The sequence below is a fragment of the Jaculus jaculus genome, chromosome X (genome assembly GCF_020740685.1).
Source record: "Jaculus jaculus isolate mJacJac1 chromosome X, mJacJac1.mat.Y.cur, whole genome shotgun sequence".
In the NCBI taxonomy this organism is placed as follows: domain Eukaryota; kingdom Metazoa; phylum Chordata; class Mammalia; order Rodentia; family Dipodidae; genus Jaculus; species Jaculus jaculus.
In genome coordinates, this window is record NC_059125.1 from 122304428 (window position 1) to 122329575 (window position 25148).

The following is a 25148-nucleotide window of genomic DNA, read 5'->3' on the forward strand; positions in this document are numbered from 1 at the left end:
ATGCACAGGATCCCTAGATCGACTGCAGAATGCACTGAACTCAAAGGCAGCAATTAGTTAGGTTTGAAAAATCCATATGAAGACTACGCTACTAAATGCAATAGGAGGCAATGTTGACGTAGCCTACAACTTCACCTTCAAAATGCATGGTCAGAAGAATGTTTTAAAAATAATATTCTATTATAAAATTTGCAAAATCAAGTGCTCAATAGGGGTATGAATATTAACATAAGGACACTACAAGTAAACAAAAGCAAGTTTACATGATGTTTCTAAATGAACATAGTAATTCTATTTCTTCCTGGAAATGCCCTGACACACCAAACCAAGAGTCATGACTCCTCCTTGGTTTTCTCCCTCTCTCTTTTTCTGTATCTCTCTCTTCCTATCTCTTTCTCAAATAAATAATTATTTAAAAAATATACTAACGGGTATCCCACATAAAGAAGAGAAAGCATGGTAACCAGGAAGATGAAAATAAATGAAAGTATGGAACCAAAAATAAGAAAGTCAAGAACCAAATCTTATGAGTATCGAAAACCACCAAATACATGGAGAATATTAGGAACAAAGGACACAAACAAATATATAAAAATACAAATAAAGCTGGGCATGGTGGCACATGCCTTTAATCCCAGCACTTGTGAGGCAGAGGTAGGAGGGTCGCAGAAAGTTCGAGGCCACCTTGAGACTACATAGTGAATTCCAGGTCCACCTGGGCTAGAATGAAAACCTACCTCAAAAAAAAAAAAACCCTTAAAACTGATGGTAATTTTATACACTAATGTTATTACATAATTAAAATAGATGAACTTTCCTAGTTAAAAATATAGGCAGTCTTATTGGATAGCACATTAAGACCAGTCATAGGCTTCCACTATGAAACTTACTTTCCTTGGTTAATATACACAATGAAAGCAAAAGCATGAAAATATGTCATGTAAGTGGATCCCCAAATTTATTAAAAGTACATACACTTATTTCACATAAATTGGATTTTGATTCAGAAACTGATAAAATAAAAAGGAAGAAAGAAGAAAAGAAAAACATCAGTCACTATGGAGAAACATGGATCACTGTGTAGTTATGAAGGTATCAATCCAAACAGACAATATTAAGTCTTTGAATATATGTATAGTCAACAATAAAAAGCCTAGATATATAAAATAAATGCTATTATGCCTCAAAGACAATTAGACTCCATTATGAAAATAGTTGTCAAACAATTAAAAATCACAGGCGATAAAGGGCATTTTACAAATGATACCATAAAAATGCAGATGATTGATGGAGCTGATGAAAACTATGTTCTAACAAATGTGAAAACCTATAAAAAATATGAAGATGTCTAGATATTTGTAACTTACCAAAAGTGATATGAAGACATGGGATATCTGATGAGCTCAGTAGTAAAAAATGATATTATAACAACAATAAATGTCTCCCAACAATGAAAAGCTGAGTGTTCTCCCTCCCAAATTCTACCAAATATTTAAAAATAATACAAATTACATATTTCAAAAAATTCAATAGGTGCTGGGTGTGGTGGCACATGCTTTTAATCCTAGCACTTTGGAGGCAGAGGTAGGAGGAGCACCATGAGGCCACCCTGAGACTAAATAGTTAATTCCAGGTCAGCCTGGGCCAGAGTGAGACCCTACCTTGAAAAACTAGAGAAAAAATATCAACAGGAATGAAACTCTGCCACATGAATTCTACAAAGCTAGAATTACTCTGATGTAAAAATCAGATGAGAGAATATTAAAGAAAACTCATATTACAGACCTACATATGTGATATAAATAAATTCAAAATTTCTCAGTAAAATATTAGCACACTGAACTGAATCATGAGTGCATAAAATAATATATAATAATCAAATTACATTTCTCTCAGGAATGGAATCATATTTTAACATCTGTCATTAAATCATATCAAAGGGTCAATGATAAATTCATATGAAACCATGAGTGATACTAAAAAGTAATCAAAATTTAATTTCTTTATAAGAAACATTAGTAATGTATTATTATCATGGTATTATTCCTCCAAATTCATTCAGAGGAGCATATAGTAACACATCTCAAACTATTAGGAACTGAAGGAACATAATTCAGTATAATAAAAGAACTATAAAGTACATGTGCAGAAGACATAATTTAGAGAAAAGCTGAACATTTTCATGCACAATCTGGATCAAGTCTAGGATGTCTATTTTAAATACTCTTATTTGTATAATATTGGCAATCTTAGAGCAATTTACCAACAGAAATAAACAAAGGAATCCAAGTAGAAAAGGAATGAGCGAAATCATCCCTGTTCATTCCATGTATGATGAAACAAAAACAAAACTAAGGACTTTACCAAAAGACTAGTAAAGCTGATCAACTGATTCTGACCCTGTATTGTTGTAGGACATAGTGAAGGTTGAAAAAACATGCACACTTGGACCCACACACACAAAAAAAACACATGTCCAAGCATGTCTCTACATAACTCAAACACATGTAGAACAAAAATAAATCAAGAAGACCATCCCATTTCCAATTCTTACAAAGAAGACAAAGGAGAATTTCCTAGGTATAAATTGAACCAAATAATTAATGATATTTAAAATGAAAATTGCAAATTCTTGATGAAACAAATTAAAGACATGAAAAATGTAAAGCCCTTGACTCATCTTCAGAACTGATATCATTAGAATAACTCTTACAAAAGTTGAACACAAATGGCAGCCTGATTGGTGTCTATATCTCTGCGTTTGTCTATCTATCATCTATCTATGTATCTATGTATCTGTGTGTCCATGTATCTATTTAATGATCTACCTATCAACATACCGGTCATTTATTCATCAACTATCAATAGCACAGTAACAAAAAGCAGCAATCATTCATGTAGAATCATAAAATCCCTGAACAGAAAAGGTAATATTGAACAAAATGAATAAAGCTAGAATCATCATTACCTGTTCTCAAAATATATACCTAGTAATTATGAAAGTCAGCATGATATGGGCATAAAATTGACCTTAGACTAATAAAACATAGTAGAGCATTAGAAATAAATGCATACACATCTAAAAACCTACTCCTTTGTTTGAAATGATGCTAGTGATATACAGTGAGAAAAGACACTCAATAAATGGTGCTAGAGAAACTAAATTTTCATATACAGACAGATAAAACAGCACTCTTGGGCTGGAAGATTGCCCAGTGGTTAAGGCACTTGCCAGCAAAGACTAACCACCTAGGTTTGCTTTCCCAATACACATATAAAGACAGATGCACAAAGTGACCTATCCATCTGGAGCTCATTTGCAGCTGCTAAAGACCCTAGTGTGTGTGTTCTATTTCTCTATCCCTCCTTCTCCCATATTTACATGCAAATAAATAAATAAATAAAAACATAGCTCTGACTACTTGGGAACTTCTAGCTGTGGGTGAATTTTTTCCCTCTCCTGGGCCTGGGTTGCCAGCAGGGAGGGACTCTAGGTCTTACTCTCCACATGGGCTCCTTTATCCCCTCCAGATCCCCACATGGCAAGAGTTCCTTGAACTTTATTTTCTCTTTACTTTCTGAGCTTTTTTTTACCTGGCTTTCCAGGTGGGATCTCTAGCAACTTGGGTGCCTTTCCTTAGCTCTATTTCCCTCAATAAATATTAATTTAAAAATATAAAATCCTGTACTCTTATCTCCCACAATATACAAGCATCAACTTTATATGAATAAAATATTTTAGTGTAAGACCTGAAAATATGAAAACACTAGAAGAAAAACACAGGGAACATTTCACCATATCATTATAGGCAATGATACACACACACACACACACACACACACACACACACACACACACACACACACACACGTTTGATATGACCTCAAAGGCATAGGGCATAGAAATAAAAATGGACAAATGTGAATTTGTGTAACCAGTAGGTTTGGCAAATTAAATAAATAATAAATTGTATGCAAAGAAACCTACAGAATGGAGTAAAGTTTACAATTTTTGCACAGTGGTCAAGAGATTAGTTTTAACCTATAAAAAAATTGAAAAAAAAAAGGAACGACCACACAAAATTCAATAATGCAAAGGAAAATGGGCAAATTATTTTTACAGACATTTACAAAGTGACTTACTAATATAAGAAAAAATTGCTGAAAATTACTAGCAATCAGTGGAATATAAATTAAATTAAATAACAAGTACTAAAAAGGATTGAGAGAAAAGCAACTTATATGTTGTTGTGTTTGAATTACAATTATAGTATGAGGAATAGCATCACTGTTCCTCAAAAATCAATAAGAATTGATACAATTTTGAACTATCTCCCTTTTGTGTATATGCTATAAAGAAATTAAAACATTAAAGAGATGTTTTCACTTTTATGTTCATTGTAACATTATTCATAATAAGCATGATATAGAACCAATGGAAACATTCATCAATGAATGGATGCATTAAGGAAATGAGGTACTTACATACAGTGGGATATTATTCAACCATAAAAGATGAAATTCCTGTCATTTGCCATAAAATAGAGAAATTGGGAGACTTTATATTAATTGAAATAAGCAATGCATTGTTAGACAATGTGTTTTATCATTAATATATGGAAGCTAAATATTTTTGCCTCAATTACTAGATACTAAAAGTGTGATTATAAGAGGCTAAGAATGGTGGCAGACATGGTGAATTTGAAAGAAATTGGATAATCTATTAATAATCAATAATGGTTTTAGAATGTAGTACACCTTAAAATAGTATGTCTCTCCATCTATGATTGCTTTCACTACTGAGAAACTTATGATATGCAAATTATACATTGGTTTTACTATATTTGATGCTAAGTGTTCAACTTCTATATAATATAAAGATAGTTGATGTTTAATTTTGCTATTGACATCTTCATTACTAAAAATGTAATGGACTTTTGCATCTTATGCTTATATACTAGAATGTTGGTATACTTATGCATGCATTCTATAAGGAATATATTTTGCGAATTTCTTTGAGTTCTATACATAAACAATTATGTCTTTATGGACAATTTTTTATCATTTATATTACATTTATTTTCATTTTTTGTTTCATTGCACTGCATACAATTCTCAGTAATATGTTCAATGAAAATTCAGACAGTGGATAACCTTATATTATTTATGATCTTAGGAGAACCAGAAAAAGTGCAGGCTATATATGTACACTTTGATCCATGTGAAAAAAATTAATTGCCTTTGCTAATATTTGTTGAATGTGTTTATATTTACATTTATGGGAGAATTTGTCTATGATTCTTATTTTTCAGTACTCTGATTAGTTTTTGTACTAGTATAATTTTATGTTCATAAAATGAATTCAGAATTGATGTCTATTTTTCCTTAAATATTTGGAAAATTTCTTCAGAGGAATTAAATGTCTATGTTTTGTGGAGAATGGTATAATTGCCAATAATTAAAGTTAACTGAGAAATATATGTGTTTTCTGGGGCTGGAGAGATTGCTTAGTGGTTAAGTGCTTGCCTGTGAAGCCTAAGGACCCCGGTTCAAGGCTTGATTCTGCAAGACCCACGATAGTCAGATGCACAAGGGGGCTCACACATCTGGAGTTTGTTTGCAGTGGCTGGAGGCCCTGGCGCTCCCATTCTTTCTCCCTTTCTCTCTCTCTCTCTCTCTCTCTCTCTCTCTCTCTCTCTCTCTCTCTCTCTCTCTTTGCATCCTTCTCTCTCTCTGTCACTCTCAAATAAAAAAATAAACCAAAAATATTAATATATATATATGTTCATATATGTGATGGCTTGAATAAGATGTACTCCCCATAAGCTCATGTGTTTTGACTGCTTATTCCCAAGCTGATGACAATTTGGGTGGTGGAGGCTTGCTGGAAGTGGTATGTTGTTGGGAATGGGCTTGGGGTCTTATAGCCAGCTCACCTTTGCCAGAACTTGACTTACTGTCTTGCTGCTGATTTCAACTTGATGTGGCAGAGGAGACGTTCAGTTGCTGCTTATGCAATGTTTCCCCTGACATCGTGTAGCTTCTTGAGACTGTTAGCCAAAATAAATGACTTTCTTTGATCAGTGGCTTTTGATCAAATGCTTTGTCCCTGCAACAAGAATTGAACTACAACAGACATATTCAGTTTTTCCTTATTATGCCTTCACATAGAATAATTATATCCACCTTTTGAAAAAGACATATTCCTTTTTCTTGATTTTATCATTGCTTTCCTGTCTTAAATTCCAATGCCTCTTCTTCCTTTCACTTTGTTTTGACATACTTTTATGTGTTTTTCCCTAGATTATTGGTGAGAGCTTATTTGAATTTCATTTCTAATGGAAACAGTTGTATTGCTTATAAGTTATAAAATTTTGTCTGTTCTTTTTCTTCAATGTATATTTTATTTCATCTTTGAACTTAGACTTTGGCTGTTACACTAAGGAAATGCTTGCTGCTTATTTTGCAGAGTTTGGAGATGTATCTATTAATATTATATTATTGATGTTTACTTTGTTTTATTGTATTTATATACTTAGTTTTAAAATACATATATTTGTTAAGTTTTCTTATCTGTCCCAAGAATTGGTATATACTGAGTAATTATATTGAATATTTCAATGAATATACACTCTTGTTCCATAAATGTAAATCACATTCTGTTGATCAATACCATTTTTGAGTTCAATTCATTAGCTTATTTTAGATTTTATATATTCTATGAATTACAAAGAGAGGGTAATAAATATCCAAGAATAACGGTCAATTTGTCAGTTTCATCTTCCAATTCTATGAACTGTTGATTCTACAGTTTCTCCTAGTTCACATATATTTCAAATTGCCATGCATCTTGGAGTGACTAAGTGTTTTATTTCAGTGTCTCTTTCATTAGTGCTATTCTTTAGTGAACTCTATTTAATATTAATAAGCTTATGCTTCCTTTTCATTGAGTGGTATTTGCACATCATACATTTTATGATACTTTTTATTTAATCTGTTATACTTAAAATGAATTTTTAGGTAGTATAGATTTGGTTCTGTACATCTCTTCTGCTATCCTCTGCTTGAATTGTTGTATTACAATCATTAAATCGTGATAGATTTATAAGTTTACTTCTTTTTTTATTTTTTTTAAACTTTTTGTTGTTGTTGTTGTTTTAATATTTTTTATTTACTTATTTGAGAGCGACAGACACAGAGAGAAAGACAGATAGAGGGAGAGAATGGGCGCGCCAGGGCTTCCAGCCTCTGCAAACGAACTCCAGACAAGTGCACCCCCTTGTGCATCTGGCTAACGTGGGACCTGGGGAACCGAGCCTCGAACCGGGGTCCTTAGGCTTCACAGGCAAGCGCTTAACCGCTAAGCCATCTCTCCAGCCCTAATTTTACTTCTTTTAATTCATCAAAGTAATTTTGAGTAATGTTTTCAAAGGGACAGAATGTACAATCATGACTGCATTTCGGTACATGTGGATGAAATATACAAACCGTATGACTCTTTTTCATTTTTACTGTATAATTATCATAATGTATTTCTTCTAAATATATTTGGAATAGTATAAGGTAATATCTGTTTCTATTTTTTAAATTTTATTCTCCTGTTTTATTGCTTGAGCTAGGAATTCCAGTAATTTTCTTTTTTTTAATATTTGTTCTTTTTTTTTTTTATTTGAGAGCAACAGACACAGAGAGAAAGACAGATAGAGGGAGAGAGAGAGAATGGGCGTGCCAGGGCTTCCAGCCACTGCAAAAGAACTCCAGACACGTGCGCCCCCTTGTGCATCTGGCTAACGTGGGACCTGGGGAACCGAGCCTCAAACCGGGGTCCTTAGGCTTCACAGGCAAGTGCTTAACCGCTAAGCCATCTCTCCAGCCCTCCAGTAATTTTTAAGGTCTTAATTTTTAGAATTTAAGCATGATGCATCTTGATATGTATTTATTAATATTTATCTAGCATAGGAAAATCCAACTAAGGCAAAACTAAATATATTTTCTCTTTTTTCCATGAAATGCATTGTTAATATACTTTCACGTGGACTCTACTTACATGATCTTTATCTTTTCTCTTATATTCACAGGCTTCTGAGAGATTACATGTCTATTCCTTAATTTCTTCCAAAGTTGTAAATTTTATTTTTATGATTTTAAGTTCATTGAGTAGTTCCTTTGTCCTGTCAATTTGTGCTGTTGAACTCATCAATTAAGGAATTTGCTTCAATCTTGTATTTCTCAGGTTAGATATTTTAATTTGTTTCTTTATATATATTTTTTCCTTTGTTAAAAAATTCTATTTAATTCCTTAGGTTACTATTTTTCTTTGTTTACACAGTTGTACATTGAAATATTTTCATGGTTCCTTTAAAAAATCAATTACTTCCAGGTTAATTTTATTACTGCACACAACCAAAGCCTGTGCTGCCTTTAGCAATGGGGCCTTTTTTCTTTTCTAATTTTGCTAGACACCAGGTACAATGGCAATAGCCAGTATTACACTAGAAGCTTTCATGGATTTCCTGGAAAATAACTCATTGAGTGGTATCTCACCCTTCCCCTGAGATTTTCCAGTAATACATTGTGGTTTCTAGAAGTAGATTTATTAATCAATGTAGAGCACACTTTTTTATTTATTTTTATTTTTATTATTTGAGAGAGAGAGAGAGAGATTAGACAGATAGGTAGGTAGATAGATAGATAGATAGATAGATAGATAGATAGATAGATAGATAGATAGATAGATAGATAGAAAGAAAGAAAGAAAGAAAGAAAGTAAGAAAGAAAGAAAGAAAGAAAGAAAGAGGTACATCAGGGCCTCTAGATGCTGCAAATAAACTCCAGGCACATATACCTCCTTGTGCATCAGGCTTATGTGAATTCTGTTGAATCAAAACTGAGTCCTTTGTCTTTGCAGGCAAGCACCTTAACAGCTATGCCATCTTTCCAGCGCAACATTTTTTTTTTAATTTATATTTTAAGTTGGCTTAGCAAGCAATAAATTTCCTTATGTCTCATTCACATGTCCTTAGTTTTGGTTAATCATTCCTCATCCTCCATCACTATCAGTTCTTGCATATTTCCTCCGAAGTATTACCTCTCTTTGCTTTTATGCCTCATGGGCTCTACTGGGTTCCACAGATATTTGATACTGTTGTTATGATAATTGAACAGCACGTTAAACTACCTTCAAAATTACTATTTGTTTCCCCATAGATCTCTACTACTGCCTGGAATACAGTGTCTTTGTACTTAGGGTAGAGGTGATCACAGAAATCCAAAAGCAAAGTTATCAAAGTGAGGGCAGAAAGAATGTAAGAATTTGATGAATAAAAGAGCGGCTGCAGAATGCTATTTTCTGGATACTAAACTATGCTAAACTCATACACTCACAGCACATAGGGTTTCCAGTACATGATAAAGCCTCTTAATAATCATCATAGTTGAGGAAGGAGATTTAACACACTTCAGGGGAAGTATTGGAAACTGGGCGAGAACAAGTATGTCCTTTAACAATTTAGCCACTAGAAGATTTGCTCATTTCACCAGCAATAATGCAAGGGATGAAAATTTAAATTTAAATCAATGTCTCAACAATTGGTTTCATTATAGAAACTCACCTGATTAAATCTGCCCCCCCCCAGATAGTTTATTTATTTTTTTATTTGGAGTTTTAACAATATCTAAAATATTCAATTGCTGCAACATCTTATTATTTATTTTCTTGGCAGAAAATGTATATTTCAGGATACACAGATCCTGAAGGTCAGAAGAATTCCAGAATAATAGCAAATGTTGAGTCTTTGTGGTATCATGAATTAAATTAAAAATTCAATAGAGCCTCTCAGAAAAAAAAAAAAACTGATTTTCACATTTTCAAAACTCCAGAACAGTGAAAAGGTGTGCTTCTCAAAATATTTTCCATGTGTATACATCACAATTTTGTTCCTTTTTTAAAATAAAAACCTAATAATATGTTTACAAAATGCTGTTATAGTCTATTTGTGTTAATATATAGCATACTAAATATTAAGTAGTTCATAAAGAAAATGTTTTGTTTCAAGTCTTGAGGCTAGAAAATCCAAAATAAAGGCTCTTGCATATTAGCTTGTTTGCTAAGGACTGTTCTCTTCATTGTGGCACCTTGCTGCTGCAGAATCCAGGAAAGATGGATTATACATTTTTATATGGTGAAAACTGGAGAGGCAAGCAAGCTAAATACTACATTAAACATCTTTTTATAATAACCTTAATACTAATTATAAGAGGTGAGCCCTCAAAGCCTAATCAATTCTTAAAGTCATTTGCTATCCACACTATTTCATGGGCAACACCTGAGTTTCACAGGAAATTAAGAAGTGATTCAGATGAAATAAACTGATGCCCCCACTTACTATTATGAGTGGACCTCAAATAAATAATGATAATAAGTGTAAGTTGGCTGTATAAACTCAGCATAACACTTATGCAAATGGTTACATGCAAGATAACAATGAATCATTTGATATATTATTGATGGAGACATATGCATGTATGAATTGACTTTAGATATATATCTGCATCTTAATACTTCTATACTTGGGGCAAATTGCTTGACTATTCTTGACAAAATAGCTATTTGTCAAACTTGGACCACCCTGAGGAATATATAAGAAAATCTTAAGAAAGTATTTAGTAATTGTGGAAGACCAAGCATTAAATAGTACATAAGTGTATCCCAAGTAAATGTAAAGGAATAACATTATAAAATTTGAACTTAATAGATACTCTATGTGCTGCAGTAATACTAGTGAAAGTTTGCTTCTGGGGATGTGACAAAGGAATTTATACAATTGAAATGGGACTCTCACCTCATCCATGATCTTATTTTCTCATTTATAAATAGTAAAACTAAGAAAAAAGTTCATTTTAGAAGGTAGAGTCTTTGCCACACTACAAACACATTTTGTTATTTTAAGTACTAACTTCCCCTAGGAAACTAATTTCAATGAATACTGTAGAACATTGTCATCCTTTAAACTTAGAATTAGACCAGATGATGTTGAATAGCCTTTGTAGATGAATACTGTTTTGTCATTCATTAACCTATTTTGGCCATTTATGACATACTAAATCAGAAATAACCAAATTATCAAACTGATTGACTCTTTTATTTTCTTTAATAACAAGTGACTTTACTTGCTTTCATATTCTCTTACTTATGCACAAACAACACATGTTAGGAATCGTGTATCAATATCTTTTCCCAGTAGTCTGTCCTTCCTGAAAGAGAATATACTCTCCAGTCCACCTAAGGATTCTAGGAACTGGGTAATTTCATTTCTTGGAGTAAATTAATAAATTATATTCCAGGATTGTCAAAAAAGAAGTGACTTTGGGCTGGAGAGATGGCTTAGCAGTTAAGGAGCATGCCTGCAATGCATAAGGACCAAGGTTCAATTCTCCAGGTCCCCTTAAGCCAGATGCACATGTGTCTGGAGTTCCATTGCAGTCGCTAGAAGCCCGGGCTTGCCCATTCTCACTCTCTCTTCCTCTGACTGAAATCAATCAATCAATCAATCAATCAATCAATAAATAGAAGTGACTTTAGGAAAAGGAATATAATTGGCAGTGAATGTTTTGAAAAGTAGTCACTTCCCCTACCTGATTTCTTAAAAGTCGTGTGTAAGGCACAATGCACACCTTATAACTGGATGAGTAACATTTACAATGCCAAATTAATTTTTGCTCTCTGATTAGCAACTCATAATATTGAGGTAAACTTCAGAGTTGTTGGTTACACAACTTTTGATTTTACAGTTTTTAATGCTTAAATATTCTCAAATAATAATATTGCCAAGTTATCATTCATTACTCAATATTCAGCCTAGTAAATTGGAAAAATATAACAACAATAACAGATGCTGTGGGTGACTACAGCCATTAGTTTGACTTGTGTTTTTCATTTTCAGACTGGGTGATTCATCCATAGAGAGTTATAAAATAATACAAAGAAGATTCAAGATATTAATAAGACATCACCCTGAGCTCCTTACATTGAAGATAGTTTATTCCTGTATGGATGTATATGTTTATATATGGGAGCACTCACACAAAGATAGATACCCCAATAAATAGGAATAATAATAAATTCCCTTTGCAGGTGAAGATGGAATACTACAAAGCTCTCATGTATATACATATGGCAACAGATGATTATTCTTTTGAGATGTGGATGGACAAATATGTATTTATCTTTATCTAATGTTCCTTCTCATAAGAAGGTTCTGAACCTATTATGATATCCTTGCCTCTTAGCTTGTAGAAGACTTCTTTTGAAAAGATGATTGTTTCTAACATGTTATGTATTTTACTGACAAAATTTATTTTGTTTTCCAGAATATTATTGTATCCTGAGGTTATGAGAGTCTAACTCCTAGATGAATTAGATGGAGGATATGAAGGGATAATGTGACTCATTCCACTTGTGACTTTGTCCAAATTTGTCTAAATCACTGGTTTAATTGATCCTTTCTCAGTGTATAGATTTATGTACTTACAGTTATATCAACCAGATATTATAATATGTGTCAAAATCCTAATTTAATTGCCCTACAAAATCTAGTGAAAAGCAAGACAAATGAGCAATATTGAATAACTCATTTCCATTCAGATTTACATATCTAAGAATAAATATTTGTAATGTCATGTATGGCCATTAGCCTTTTCTAAGTAAAAATATCTGGATTAAATAAGTCTCATTGTCATTCAGTACTAGTGAGGCATACTCACCAAATATGGTGCAGTGTACTAAAACTGTTTTGTTCCTAATATTAAGAATAGAATGATTTATGAAGTATATTCCCTCCATTTCTCTTGGTACAGACTCAGTATGCCTTTGTAAAGTTTGATTTACTAATTTCTCTTTCCATTCTACATAGCAAATTTCTCCCTGTCCCTTCCAAGTGATCAAATAGAATTCTAGAGTTAAGAAGATAGCTCAACATTTTGCTTTTACTGTAATCATAAAGACCTGAATTTAAACCCCAGTAACAATACATATGTGTGATATGTCATCACATGCCTATAATCCCAACACTGGAAAAACAGATATCTGATGATACTTGGATCTGACTGGCCAGCCAGTCTAGCCTGATTGCTAAACTCCAGGTCATTGAGAGACTCTATTTCAAAAGACGTGGATGGTATTCCTGGGAATAATTCCTGTGGTTCTCCTGTCTCCACACACAAGCACAAATGTGTGCACACCATTTAGCAAACATACATACATGCATGCAGACCACACATGCAGAAAAATAATTTAAAAAACCATGTTTGTCAGAAGTTCTATTGATATAGATTAGGACTGGCATCATTATAACTTCAGAACCTTGTATATGGAATAGATTTAAAGCAGTGAGTGTTGGTCTATTCCACAGTAAAAAAACAAAACAAAACAAAACAAAAACTAAACAAACAACAACAAAAAAAAAAAACCTTCCACACTTGACAATTAGAGTTAGTAATATGGGAATAGGTGTCCCTTTAATTTTTAATTAAAAAGTAAACTATAATTAATAGTTATACTTAACAGAAATGTTTTAGGAAGATGAATATCAAAATCGGCTTGAAATTAACATCAGCAATATTTATGTCATTGACAGCCACTCTGAGGCTATGCTTATGTAAATCTCACAATGTTTGTCCAAAATTGATTTGTTTCAGGAGTTAGGAAGAGAGGAACAGAAAAATCACAATTCTGTCAGATAGTCATAGGAAAAAAGAGCTCCATGATCAATTTAAGAAACAAAACATTGAACTGTTCTATTCCCTTGGAAAGAAATCCTGCAGCAGACTGCTGTATCAATTGTTTCAGCAATTGCCTCTATGAACTTCCATATTATATAAAAATGATTGCTTTATTCTTTAGCTTATTTCATCTTCTTGCTGTTTTTACCACTTTATATCATCTCTTCCCTCTCTTCTTGTTCCCCATATCAACTAGGGTTTGCAAAAAAAAAAGTCTTCATTGACTTTCCCTTTTGTTATTTAAAGAATCACATGTTATTGTGTAAACTTTTACAGTACTTCATAAGCATAAGAACTTTATTTTCAGAACGCACTATTTCATAGTTCCTTAAAGAAATACGCTGCTAAAAATTTTGTATATATCATTACATTTATATTTTACTTCTTTCCTTTTCTAATTTTAAATAAAATGGAATTGTAATCTACATCTGGTCTTAAATTTTCTTTTCAACCTAACAATATCATTAAGTGGTCTTTTCTTATTAGTACATGAAGAATAAACTCCAGTGTTTTTATCAGCTCCATAGAATTCTGTTGTTTAAGGGAAGGTCTGACTTAACAAAGCTCGTCAAAGGACAGTCTGTTAGTACTGCTAGTCATTTCAAACTCGAATCATGCTTTTAATATACATGGAAGCACATCACGGAGTCTATGAGAGAATACTCTACAAAGACTGCCTTCCATGTAAAAGCAGCAAAGGCAGTATAGTAACATTATTATCTTAGGTTGTGTGAAAAAGTTTTTTTTTTTTTTAATTTTGGTTTTATCTTTCAGAGATCCTATTTGATTTGTAGAACACTGTCAAAAATTTCTGATAGGATAATTGTCCTCTTTCTTATTTATAGAACCAACCTGAAGTTATTCAATCAAAACATTCTTTATTGTCTCTCCTAACAGATTGTAAAGAAAATGGAACCCCTTCTATTTTGAGCCAGATATCTTAACATATAAACTGATAATTTTTTTTTGTTATTTTTGCTTATTTAGTTGAGAGAGATAGAGAGGTTACAGAAAGAGGCAGACAGAGAGAGGGAGAGAGAATGGGCACGCCAGGGCCTCCAGTCCCTGCAAACGAACTCCAGGTGCATGTGCCCCCTTGTGCATCTGGCTAACGTGGGTCCTGGGGAGTCGAGCCTCGAACCAGGGTCCTTAGGCTTCACAGGCAAGTGCTTAACCGCTAAGCCATCTCTCCAGCCCATAAACTGATAATTTTAATAACTGCTAACATGCTTCATCCACATTACTGAAGTAATCTCCTAATGCATTTTTCCTTCTCTCTAGGTTCCCCTCTGCAGATTATAGCATTCAAACCACACAGCAGCAGAATGTACATCACCACAATCCTTTCTCTGCATTTTAACTCAGTCCATTTATAATCTATGATTCTTGTAATGGCCTACTGATTTCTAGATGGTATTGAATGTCTGGGTCCCCCTCCGACTATTTATCTGCTTTAGTTTTCCTCCAATAACAGTCACTTCTTGTCTTTTACTTTAACATGTCAAGAGTGGCCCCAACTTACCTTTTTCATTGGTTCTTCATTTTATCTTGATGCTTCTTCTCTGGAGTAACCACATGGCTCTCTTGTCACTGCTTTTGTTTATGAATTCAAATGTCAAGTTACTTATCAACATTCTGCTAACAATTTATATTAAATTGCATCTCCCTCTGAATTTCAATTGCATATTCACTTTACATTGACCTATATTAGCAAACATGACAGATGTGTATTTGTTGGTTTTGCTGTTTATTGTCTATATCCTCAATAAACTTGAAATCAATAAATAAGTAATTCACGTGTCTTAATCACTTCAGTCCAAATTCTTTTAAAAATATTTTATTGTCATTTATATATTTGAGAGAGAGAAAGATAGGGAGAAAGAGAGAGAGAAAGAGGGAGGAAAAGAATGGGTGAACTAGAGCCTCTAGCCACTGGAAAGGAATTCAAGATGCATGTGCTACCTTGTGTGTCTGGCTTATGTGGGTCCTGGGGAATCAAACCAAAGTCCTTTGGCTTAGCAGGCAGGTGCCTTAGTCACTAAGCCATCTCTCCAGCCCAAATATCCTTATTCTAGTGCCTAAGATAGCAATTAGAATACACATAAAGATTTGGTGTTAATAATAGTTTTTAATAAAAAGTCATAATAACATTTTTTGAAATAGTGAAGAAATGAAAGTAGGAAAATATACATTTTCATATTAATTTCAAAATCATACATATAACTAATTTTTCCTAGCTTTCAGTTAACTATTTTGAATTTTTATGTTTTGACCTCAATATATGCAAATAATTATTACTATTTACAATATTGTATTTTTTATTTTACTGTTATTTTCTCATTGTTATAGCTGTAATTTTATAACAAAAAGTGTTAATTATGATATTGTAAGTGTTCTTTTCCCCTTATTGTTCCCGATTTTCACAGAAAGTTTTCTAATGTTGAGGGTTCACCTTCAAGTTTGAAATGGATACACGTGTAAACACAAAATATGAAGTTGATTTTTCTATCATGGTTTACTACAATTTTTACCAGGATTGTAGCGGGGTTTTACAGTAAATATATTTGATTTTTATTAACATGAACATATAACTGTTCTCATTTAACAATACAATTGTTTTCAAGTGTGAATACTCCTTGTATTCATGACTAACTTCACTTTCCAGTAAGATCATTTCCTTTTAATGCATTTATGGGTTACATTCAGTTATTTAACCAATAAGGTATATATCTGTAACCTATGCCAAAAATCTTTCCTTTTATTGCATGTAATGTTAGATAATTTTGCTAATGATATACTAGTTTCCTATTAAAAATTATAAATGTTTTCTCCTTTGCTTATCTTATGAAATAGTATCAAATTAAATACTATAGGATAGGAACTATGTTAATTTACTCAAGAATCCATCAAGATTGTGTGTTTTTTGTGTTTATTAATATTAATAATTTATAATAGCTCTTATGTTTACAACTTATATGATTCACAAATTTCTATGTTGAATAGTCCAGTTTACAATATTACTTGTTCTGTGGGGATTTACTTAATTTATTTTAACTTAGTTTTTGTCAATATGATTTTTACATTTACCTAATAAATCAATCTGCATCTATTATTTTTCCTCTTTATTACTTCTTTTTATTTTTACTAGTACTTTTAAAATTATAATTATGAGGATAGAACCATTTTCTCTATAATGTTTGCTTTGATTCTTACAGCATGGAACAATTTGCAAAGACCAGCACTTGTGGCATTGAGGTAGGAATTCAAACATAGCATTTGGAGATGAACTACAAGAATAAACTGTGAAAATTAACTATAAGAATGAACTATGGGAAAAAACTGGGATTATTTCTTGTGTATCTTACAAATAGCTTTTGTGATATCACTGCTGTGAGGTGCTGAATTCTTTACTTGCAACTTGTTGTAAAGTTAATATTACAACTATGTAATCCACCTGCTTAAAGCAATGTGACTAAGTTTCTTCTGCCTTGTGTACCTTTGGCCTGAACAGAACAGATGACCAATATTTACAGGCAATGTTTAGTGATGCGGACTGATCTTAAGCTATGAGCTATGCTGCTTTCCTTTAGGCCTGGTTGGACTATCAACTCAGAACAAACATACGTGCATAAAGAATGCTGATGCATAACATTGAAGACAAGGAGGTCAGTAACTCTGGGCCCACGGATCTGTTGAAAGCAACAGGTGGGCTTAGTGTGATTGCTCTTTGATCAGAGTGTTTGTGTGTTCTGGAGCCACAGAGTCCAGCAGTCCATACCCCTAAATGTCATCCTTTAAAAAATGCTTAAAGAATATACAAAATCAAAAGTGCCTTACCATTTCTTCATGCAATGTACTACTTGTCTCTGTATTACTTGTTTTATGCTGTTCAATTAAGGTGACAAAGTGTGCCTATATGCAGAGGATGCCACAGCCACAGTAACATCAGAGCAGTGTTGACAGTAAGTTTACTATTAATGACTTAAACTAAACTCTTCCTTTTCCTTTTATTCCCCCTCAGGCAGTTGCTAGAGGCAGCCAGCCCACTACTGAGATAAGGGTATCAGAAAGTAGCTCTCTCATCTCCCAGGCTCTACTCCTAGAAACAGTTTGTCCACTTCTGGATAGGAAAGTTCCAACGTTAATCTTTCCTAAATCAGGAGTGTGCCCCCTAAAGACTACAATTGGTGCCCATGTGTGAAGACACAAGTGCTGCCTCCATGTGAGGATAACTTTGGTCCTTTTGTTTTGATGACAGGTTTGTCTGCTTCCTAAAGGATTTCTTTTCTCACCTGAGACTTACAACCAGGTACACTCCTGAAGAATTGCAGAAGTCAGCCTTCAATAGAGGTATTAGAAAAGTGCCTGAATCAAGGGAAGTTTAAGAGCTCTTCCTGATCAGCTTAAAAGTAAGTTGACAATGAGCAGGGGTCATTCATGAAGCTCACGCTGGTATCCACTTTTCTTTTGTCCACTTGTCTTTCCAATCAAGCCTACTGTATTTGCTGTCACTGATGCTCTGGCTGCAGCAATGACCAGCACATGATAGTTCTAACAGATGATTAGGTGATGATATCCCTGTGTGAGACTGGTATGGCTTTGGTGTGAATATCAGGTATTTGTGTACCAACATGGTATTGAGAGTACTTAAAATATCATACGACTATTAAGGTAAGTTGTCCACAAATACTGACTCTGAAATATTACTTCATGTGGTAGATCTGACTTTTTATTCTCCATGACATTGGAAATTGAGCAAAAATAGAAATGAGAACATTTTGGTAGTTTGAACTTATAAAGTGTCCCATGTAGCCTTATTTGATTGTGATTAGTCTCAAGCTGGTAGACTCTCAACTCAGGAAAAAGCAAACAAACAAACATACATACATGCGTAAAGAGTGCAGAACCATAGATCCACCTTTGGGAGGTGGAACCTTGCTGAAGGATATGTGACACTGGGGTTGGACATTGAGATTGCATAGTCTAACCATCTTGCCAATGCCTGATAGTTCATTATTAATACTTCCAACTGGCTGATGTGACAAGTTCCTCTTCATGATGAAAATTACACTTGAAACTATACACCAAAATAAACTTTCTTTCCATAAACTGTTTGTGGTTGGGTAAGTGCTACAAAGAGCTATATCATAGTTAGTTGACTGAACTGAGAATCATTGAGATCACAAATTCATATTTAGGGAATTTAACTGGGAGACAATCTAATGACTTTACAATCAATACCCAAATAGCATCATAATCAAACTATTAAATGAATATTATCTAGTCTTGATAAGTTCACATACCATTAATGTAAAATAAGCCACTTCCATTTTCTCCTCCAACTTTATGTGCTAATTACTCCTTAGGAGTCTTCTTAGGTGTTTAGTTCTAAGTTTTTATTAGAGAGACAGAGAGAGAGAGAGAAATTGGCAAGCCAGGAGCTCAGCCACTGCAATCAAACTCAGATTCTTGTGCCACATATTGGGCACATGTGACCTTGCGCTTGCCTCACATTTGTGCATCTGGTTTACCTGGGATCTGGAGATATGGACATGGGTCCTAAGGCTTTGCAAGAAAGCCCTTAAGGGCTATTTCACTCTAAAATTAAGTGAGATGAGTAGTGTTTAATACTACTCTCTAAATGTGAGAAATCACTTCCTAAACTTACATATAAGCCTTCATTTGGTATGTTCTCCTGATGTTACATATACTTCTATAATTAAACTCCAGACTTGAATTGATGCTGTCAATCTCTATCTTCTATGCCTATTTTATGTTTATTACTTCCATAAATATTTATCTCCACAGAATTTAACAGTTAACCTTCCACAAAGAATTCCAAAAATATTTATTTATTTTTTGCTCATTTTTTGTGCGTAACTCACCTTCATATACAATTGTGAACTATACATGGTTTCTTAACTTGGCTTGAAAGTCTTTGTATTTCTTGCTTTCACTTCCTTATTTTCGTGAACATTGTTTTAGAACTTACCTTTTACTTTGAGTATAAATCCAAACAAATATGTTTAACCACTGAGCAATCTTTCCATCCCACAATGTGACCATAAATCCAATTATTTCAGCTATATTGACTTAGAAGAAGACATCAAGAACAGGTAGACATCAAAATCTAATGAGTGATTATTGGTAAGGTTCTGGTACAGTACAAATTATAAAGGAAATTAAGTAGGTAGGAACATTTTGGAAGCTGATATGCTAAAAACGGTTATGGATAAGGTGAACATATCCATTGATTCAGAGATGTAAGTACTTGGAACTTTTATGTGTATACGTATACAGTGTGCATGAATGTGGGTATGTGTGTGAATACACATTTACATGTGAGTGTGTGGTGAGGAACTGATGTTAAATAACTTAATCATTCTCTGCCTTCTTTATTTTTGAGATAAGCCATCTCACTAAACCCTGAGCTCACCAATTAGGATAAACATGCTAGCACTAATAGCATGGGCATATCACACCATGCCTGGTATTTTATATGGGTGCTGGGGATCTGAACTTTATCTACTTCATCAACTGAGCCACCTCTTCAGGCCCTCATTTCTAGGATTTTTTCATTCAGATTACTTAAAAGTATAAGGATGTACCAACCTAAATAATCACTATTAGCAATGATCATGAAAATTTCTGAATAATTATATTTCAGCCATATTAAGGGACAAAGTGCAGTTGATTAGGTATTTCTATGCAAAATTCTCTTGTGAGCACTGGAGAAAGTGCTTAAAGATTACTTAAAAGCCTGGTGTCCTAGGTTCAATTCCCTAGTATCCATGTAACCAGATGTACAAAGTGGTGTATGCATCTGGAGTTTGTTTGCGGGGACAAAAGGCCCTGGAACACCCATTTTCTTTCTCCTCTCTCTCTCTCCCCTCACATCCCCCCCTCTCCTTTCAAATTAATAAATAAAATATTTTTAAAATATCTTTTGTGAATACAAATTTATAGACATACAGAACTCCTGTTATCATTAGTATGAATATCATGTACACACAGATATCCCCAGATACATACACATTTTTTGTAAGTAGTTACTCACCCCAAATGGCTTTTGTTGATTTAGGGAAGGAGACTATGGATCCAGGAATGAAGAACTTCTCACTTTATACTTTTTATTTGGTACTTGATCATGGGCATACATTAATTATTTTAAATGTACACAAAATATCAAAAACAGAAACAAAGTGGTAAGTGGTGATTGATACAATCTAGTACATGAGAAATGGATGCATATGTAAAATACTAAGCGTCTATGATTTCTGCTTATATTCGAAGTAACACAAATACAAATTATTATATAAAGTAAGTATGTAAAATTATATGTGATTTATGTAAATAAGAGTTGTCATCTTCAAAAATTAAAATTCCTGACCATCTCAATTCATACAATATATAACTAAGTAAGGTTTCAGCATGTTATTTATTATTTAATCTATAAATTTTCTTTTTTTCCCTGTTTTGTTGTTTGTTTGTTTGTTTTGGGAGGTAGGGTCTCACTCTACCTCAGGCTGACCTGGAATTCACTATGTAGTCTCAGGGTGGCCTTGAACTCACAGCGATCCTCCTACCTCTGCCTCCCGAGTGCTGGGATTAAAGGTGTGCACCACCATGCCCACTTTATTCATTTTCCTTTTCAAAACTGAATATACAAGGTTATTTGTGCACAGCTGCACCTTCAGCTTCTCTCCTGGAGAGTTTTGGCTTTGAAAAATGCATTCCTAGAAGGACAATTAAGAAAATAATACATATGTAATCATTTAAAAACTTAATTTAATTACTAAGCTATTGAATATTTTCTTCAGGTATACTTTTCATACTCAAAATTGCTCCCAATAAAATAACTATCTATGCAGTAAAATTTTAAAAATCTACTAAACCTATTGTAACCACAACTACTGGCCTTTCAGTGTAAATGGCTATCTAGATAGTGCTCCCTGAATGTTAACCCCAGCTACCTCCCTAATTGCCCAGACATATTTAGGTAAACTTTGAATAGCTATGAAAAGTGGTAACATTTATGCTACCCAAGAAATCAGGTTGTCTTATGTACCAGCACTAAACAAAGGCTTAGGGCCATATGTGGTGATGTTTAAGTGCTATTGAACAATAGTTATTCTTGATTTTATGTTTGTGTAACATTGTAGAAAATATTGCAAGGTTACTTACCTAAATTAATTATATTTTGAATATTTTATGCACCAATAATATATAATCACCAAAGTTTCATTCACTCAAATGGGAGATACACCAAATGATAGTAATATAGAACTTAAGCTACTAACTCGAACAGGGCTTTAAGTGGTGGGTACTTCCTCAGATTAGCCAAGCAAACAGTTTTTAACATGTTTTCTCAAGATGTTATTGCATACACCTGAAATGTTTAAAAGACTTGAACATATTGAAATACTAGTCAAACTATACTGAATTGTAGTAAGGACAATGTCTGCATTAACCTAAAGAAGCAACACATGTAAATTAGTCAGAAAAAAAAAAACTTTAAGATTTAATCAAACTTCTTTCTCTGATACAATCAAACTTCAATGTTCTAGGGAAAGGTACAGAAAAGTCTTAAAGCCACATTTTCTTTGCCAGAAAGATTCACATTTTGTTCTCTCCTCTTTCTCCCTACCCTTGTCCTTTCTCACTGTTTTTCCCTTCTCTCTTACTCTGTCATGAGAACTGGTAAATCAGACAGTTCAACATGGAAGATAAAATAAGACAAAGAATTAAATGTGTGTACACACACACACACACACACACACACACACACAGAGTGAAAAAGACTGAAAGAAAAATCTGTGCATTTTGGTTTGGAGGCAGCCATCTTTAGCTCCAGAGGCCTGCATAGTTCCCATGGAGGCCTGAAGGAAGAGGTCCTCCACCCACAAAGAGCTTCATCTCAGGCCAGTTGTAGCAGTGGGTATAGAGTGCATTCGGGAACTCCTCCATGCCACCAAAGTAGTTCACCCATAGTTCATTCTGGTTGAGCCATCCTCTGCCACAGGTAAGTTTAAGCTTCCTCCCAGTAGGCCCAGGAAAGGAGTCCAGACTAGCTGAGGACTTCTCTTCCAAGAACTTCTGGGCACGGATGTCATAGAAGAGCAGAGAGCCATGACCAGTGCCCACAGTGATAATGTGCTGGTAGAAACTCAGTGAGCGCACTCCTGTGCCACCTTCTCGAGAGCACAATGGGCGGATGTTCTGCTGACGTTGTCTTGGATCCAGGAAGGAGACATGAGACTGGGAACCCACTGCGTAGAGGGATAAATCATCACAGTATGTGAGGCACACGTTCTCTCGGCAGTAGGGCAGCCTGAAAGATAGCAACCTGGACAGGGAGCTGCGGGCCTTCCACAGATGGAAATAGCCATCCAGGGACACTGCACCCAGCTCCTGGTTCTTGCCACTGAATGCCAGGGCTCGAACTTTGCGGTTTCCAGGGTTGGTGGTGGCTCTAGGAATGGCCTCCATATCCTTTGGACGGATGTGAGCATATCTTGGGAGCCCCATATCCTTGTACCAGGAAATGCCATTAAACATATCAGGGTCCATCCGCCACAGTGCCACAGTGCCATCGCGGGAGCCACTCACGGCCACGGTGTCACTCATCCAGGCGATGGCGAAGATCCAGTCCCTGTGGCCTTGGCGATCACCTAAGCACACAGGGTCAAAGGTGGGCAACTGGTAGACCGCCAGGCTGTTGGGGTTTTCGCCCCCTGTGGCCAGAAGGGTCTTGGAGGGATTCAGCTCAACCGCATGGATGCCGCAGGTGGGCTGAGGGCGAGCCAGGCCAGGCACCCTGTCCCTCATTAGAGGGATGCGAGTGATCCTTCCAGAGTGGATGTCCACCACGAAGAGCGTGTTGCACTTGGTGCCACACACCACCTGCCTGGCGTTGAGCCACTGCGAGGCGAACACCTTGTTGAGGGGGCCCAGGGCCAGCTGGCGTTCCTGCAGCAGCTCAGGCAGCCTGAGGATGGCGTAGCCCCGCAGCTCGCTCTCGAAGCCCGGGAGCCCTGCGTGGCCCTGAGCACGCCCGTTCAGGTAGTGCACCAGCGAGCGCCGCGCCACCGGCCGCCTCTGCCTCTTGGGCAGCCTCGGACCCTCTCCAGGGGCCGCCGCCATCACCGGGCCGGGCAACACGGAGCTCCCGGCGCCCTGACCGTCTCCCTGAGCTTTCCGCTTCCTGCTGCTACCTGTTTGCTGCGGGGCCATGCTGGGCGCCGGACAAGCGGCGGCGGCGGCGGAGATGGCGCGGTGGCGGCGGCGGCGCGTGGCACCCGTGTTGGCCGTGGTGGCGGCGGCGGGGATGCGAGCGTCTCCGAGTCAGAAAGGAGCACGGGGTCTCGAAAGCCACGGGGCTGTGGAGACAGCGGGGCGCCAAGTGTACAGAGTACCTGGATTGTTGGTGGCAAATAAGACGAAGGTGGCAGCGAAGCTGGGCGAGGAATGCGCGGGGGAAGCAGCGGAGCACGGGCGCAAAGCGGACGGAGTGTGGCCGTGGAGGGGGCACTGACTTAAGCGAGGGCGGGAAGTGTGGTTGTCTGGGAGGTGGCGGCAAAGTCAGTGTGGGGCTAAGAGGACGCCAGGGACCTGAGGGTGAGAGGCGGAGGCAGTGGGAGGGGCGGCGTGGGGTGCTGGGTAGCACAAGCGTGCTTATATGGATGGGGGTTGGGAAGAAGCTGAGGGTTAGCATGAGAGGGCGTATATGGAAACTCTAAAGAGACTCGAGGTGCAGAACTCCAGGTTACTGGATATCTAACGCAAGATGTGTCACCACCCCCACACCAGCAGCCATTCAGCCTTAGAATTTGAAACCTAAAGTACAAATAAGCACCAGATTAGGAGGAGGCTGACAATGATCAGTGGGAAGAAACGAATGTGCACTTAGTGTAATTCACAGAAACGCTTGACTAAGGCAAAACTTGGAATTTGGTCAAGGGCTGGAGCATTTTAAAATGGCCTGAGAACTTTTCTGACTAGTTCATTTCTGCATTCTGTGTCAGTCCCTCTGGCTGTTGGTGACTTACAAAATAGCCAATTCTTGTTTTGTTCTTTCTTGCCTTTGGAACTTGATGTTCTAGACTTCTTGCCCCAGAATCCCAGAAGTATATATCATATATATCCACACTTAAATTTCCCCAATCAGGCTATTTTAGGTAATGATTTAGGGGGAAGCAACCTCTGGAACTTACTCTGGTTGCTAGGATGAAATGAATGAGGGAGTGGAAGATACAGATGAAGGGGACAATGGTCCTATATGGTACTGACTTCTCTTGAACCCCAGAACCCAGAGATGTCGGAGAGGGAAAAAAGCCCTAGAGAGAAGATAGCCCCTTGGTCTCCAGGGA

At 35.8% G+C, this 25148-nt stretch overlaps 1 protein-coding gene across 1 annotated transcript; it reads right to left on the reverse strand.

Moving 5' to 3' along the window:
- Window positions 1-21343: 21343 nt before the first annotated feature.
- On the reverse strand, window positions 21344-24032 carry LOC101611273 (DDB1- and CUL4-associated factor 12-like protein 2). Its single transcript, XM_004653943.2, has one exon. The coding sequence runs from the start codon at window positions 24010-24012 to the stop codon at window positions 22624-22626; it is 1389 nt and encodes a 462-aa protein (XP_004654000.1). The 5' UTR covers window positions 24013-24032; the 3' UTR covers window positions 21344-22623.
- Window positions 24033-25148: the final 1116 nt, after the last annotated feature.

Bases quoted from the DNA above. Each gene is read 5' to 3' on its own strand.
- LOC101611273 (XM_004653943.2), bottom strand. From the start codon at position 24,012: ATGGCCCCGCAGCAAACAGGTAGCAGCAGGAAGCGGAAAGCTCAGGGA.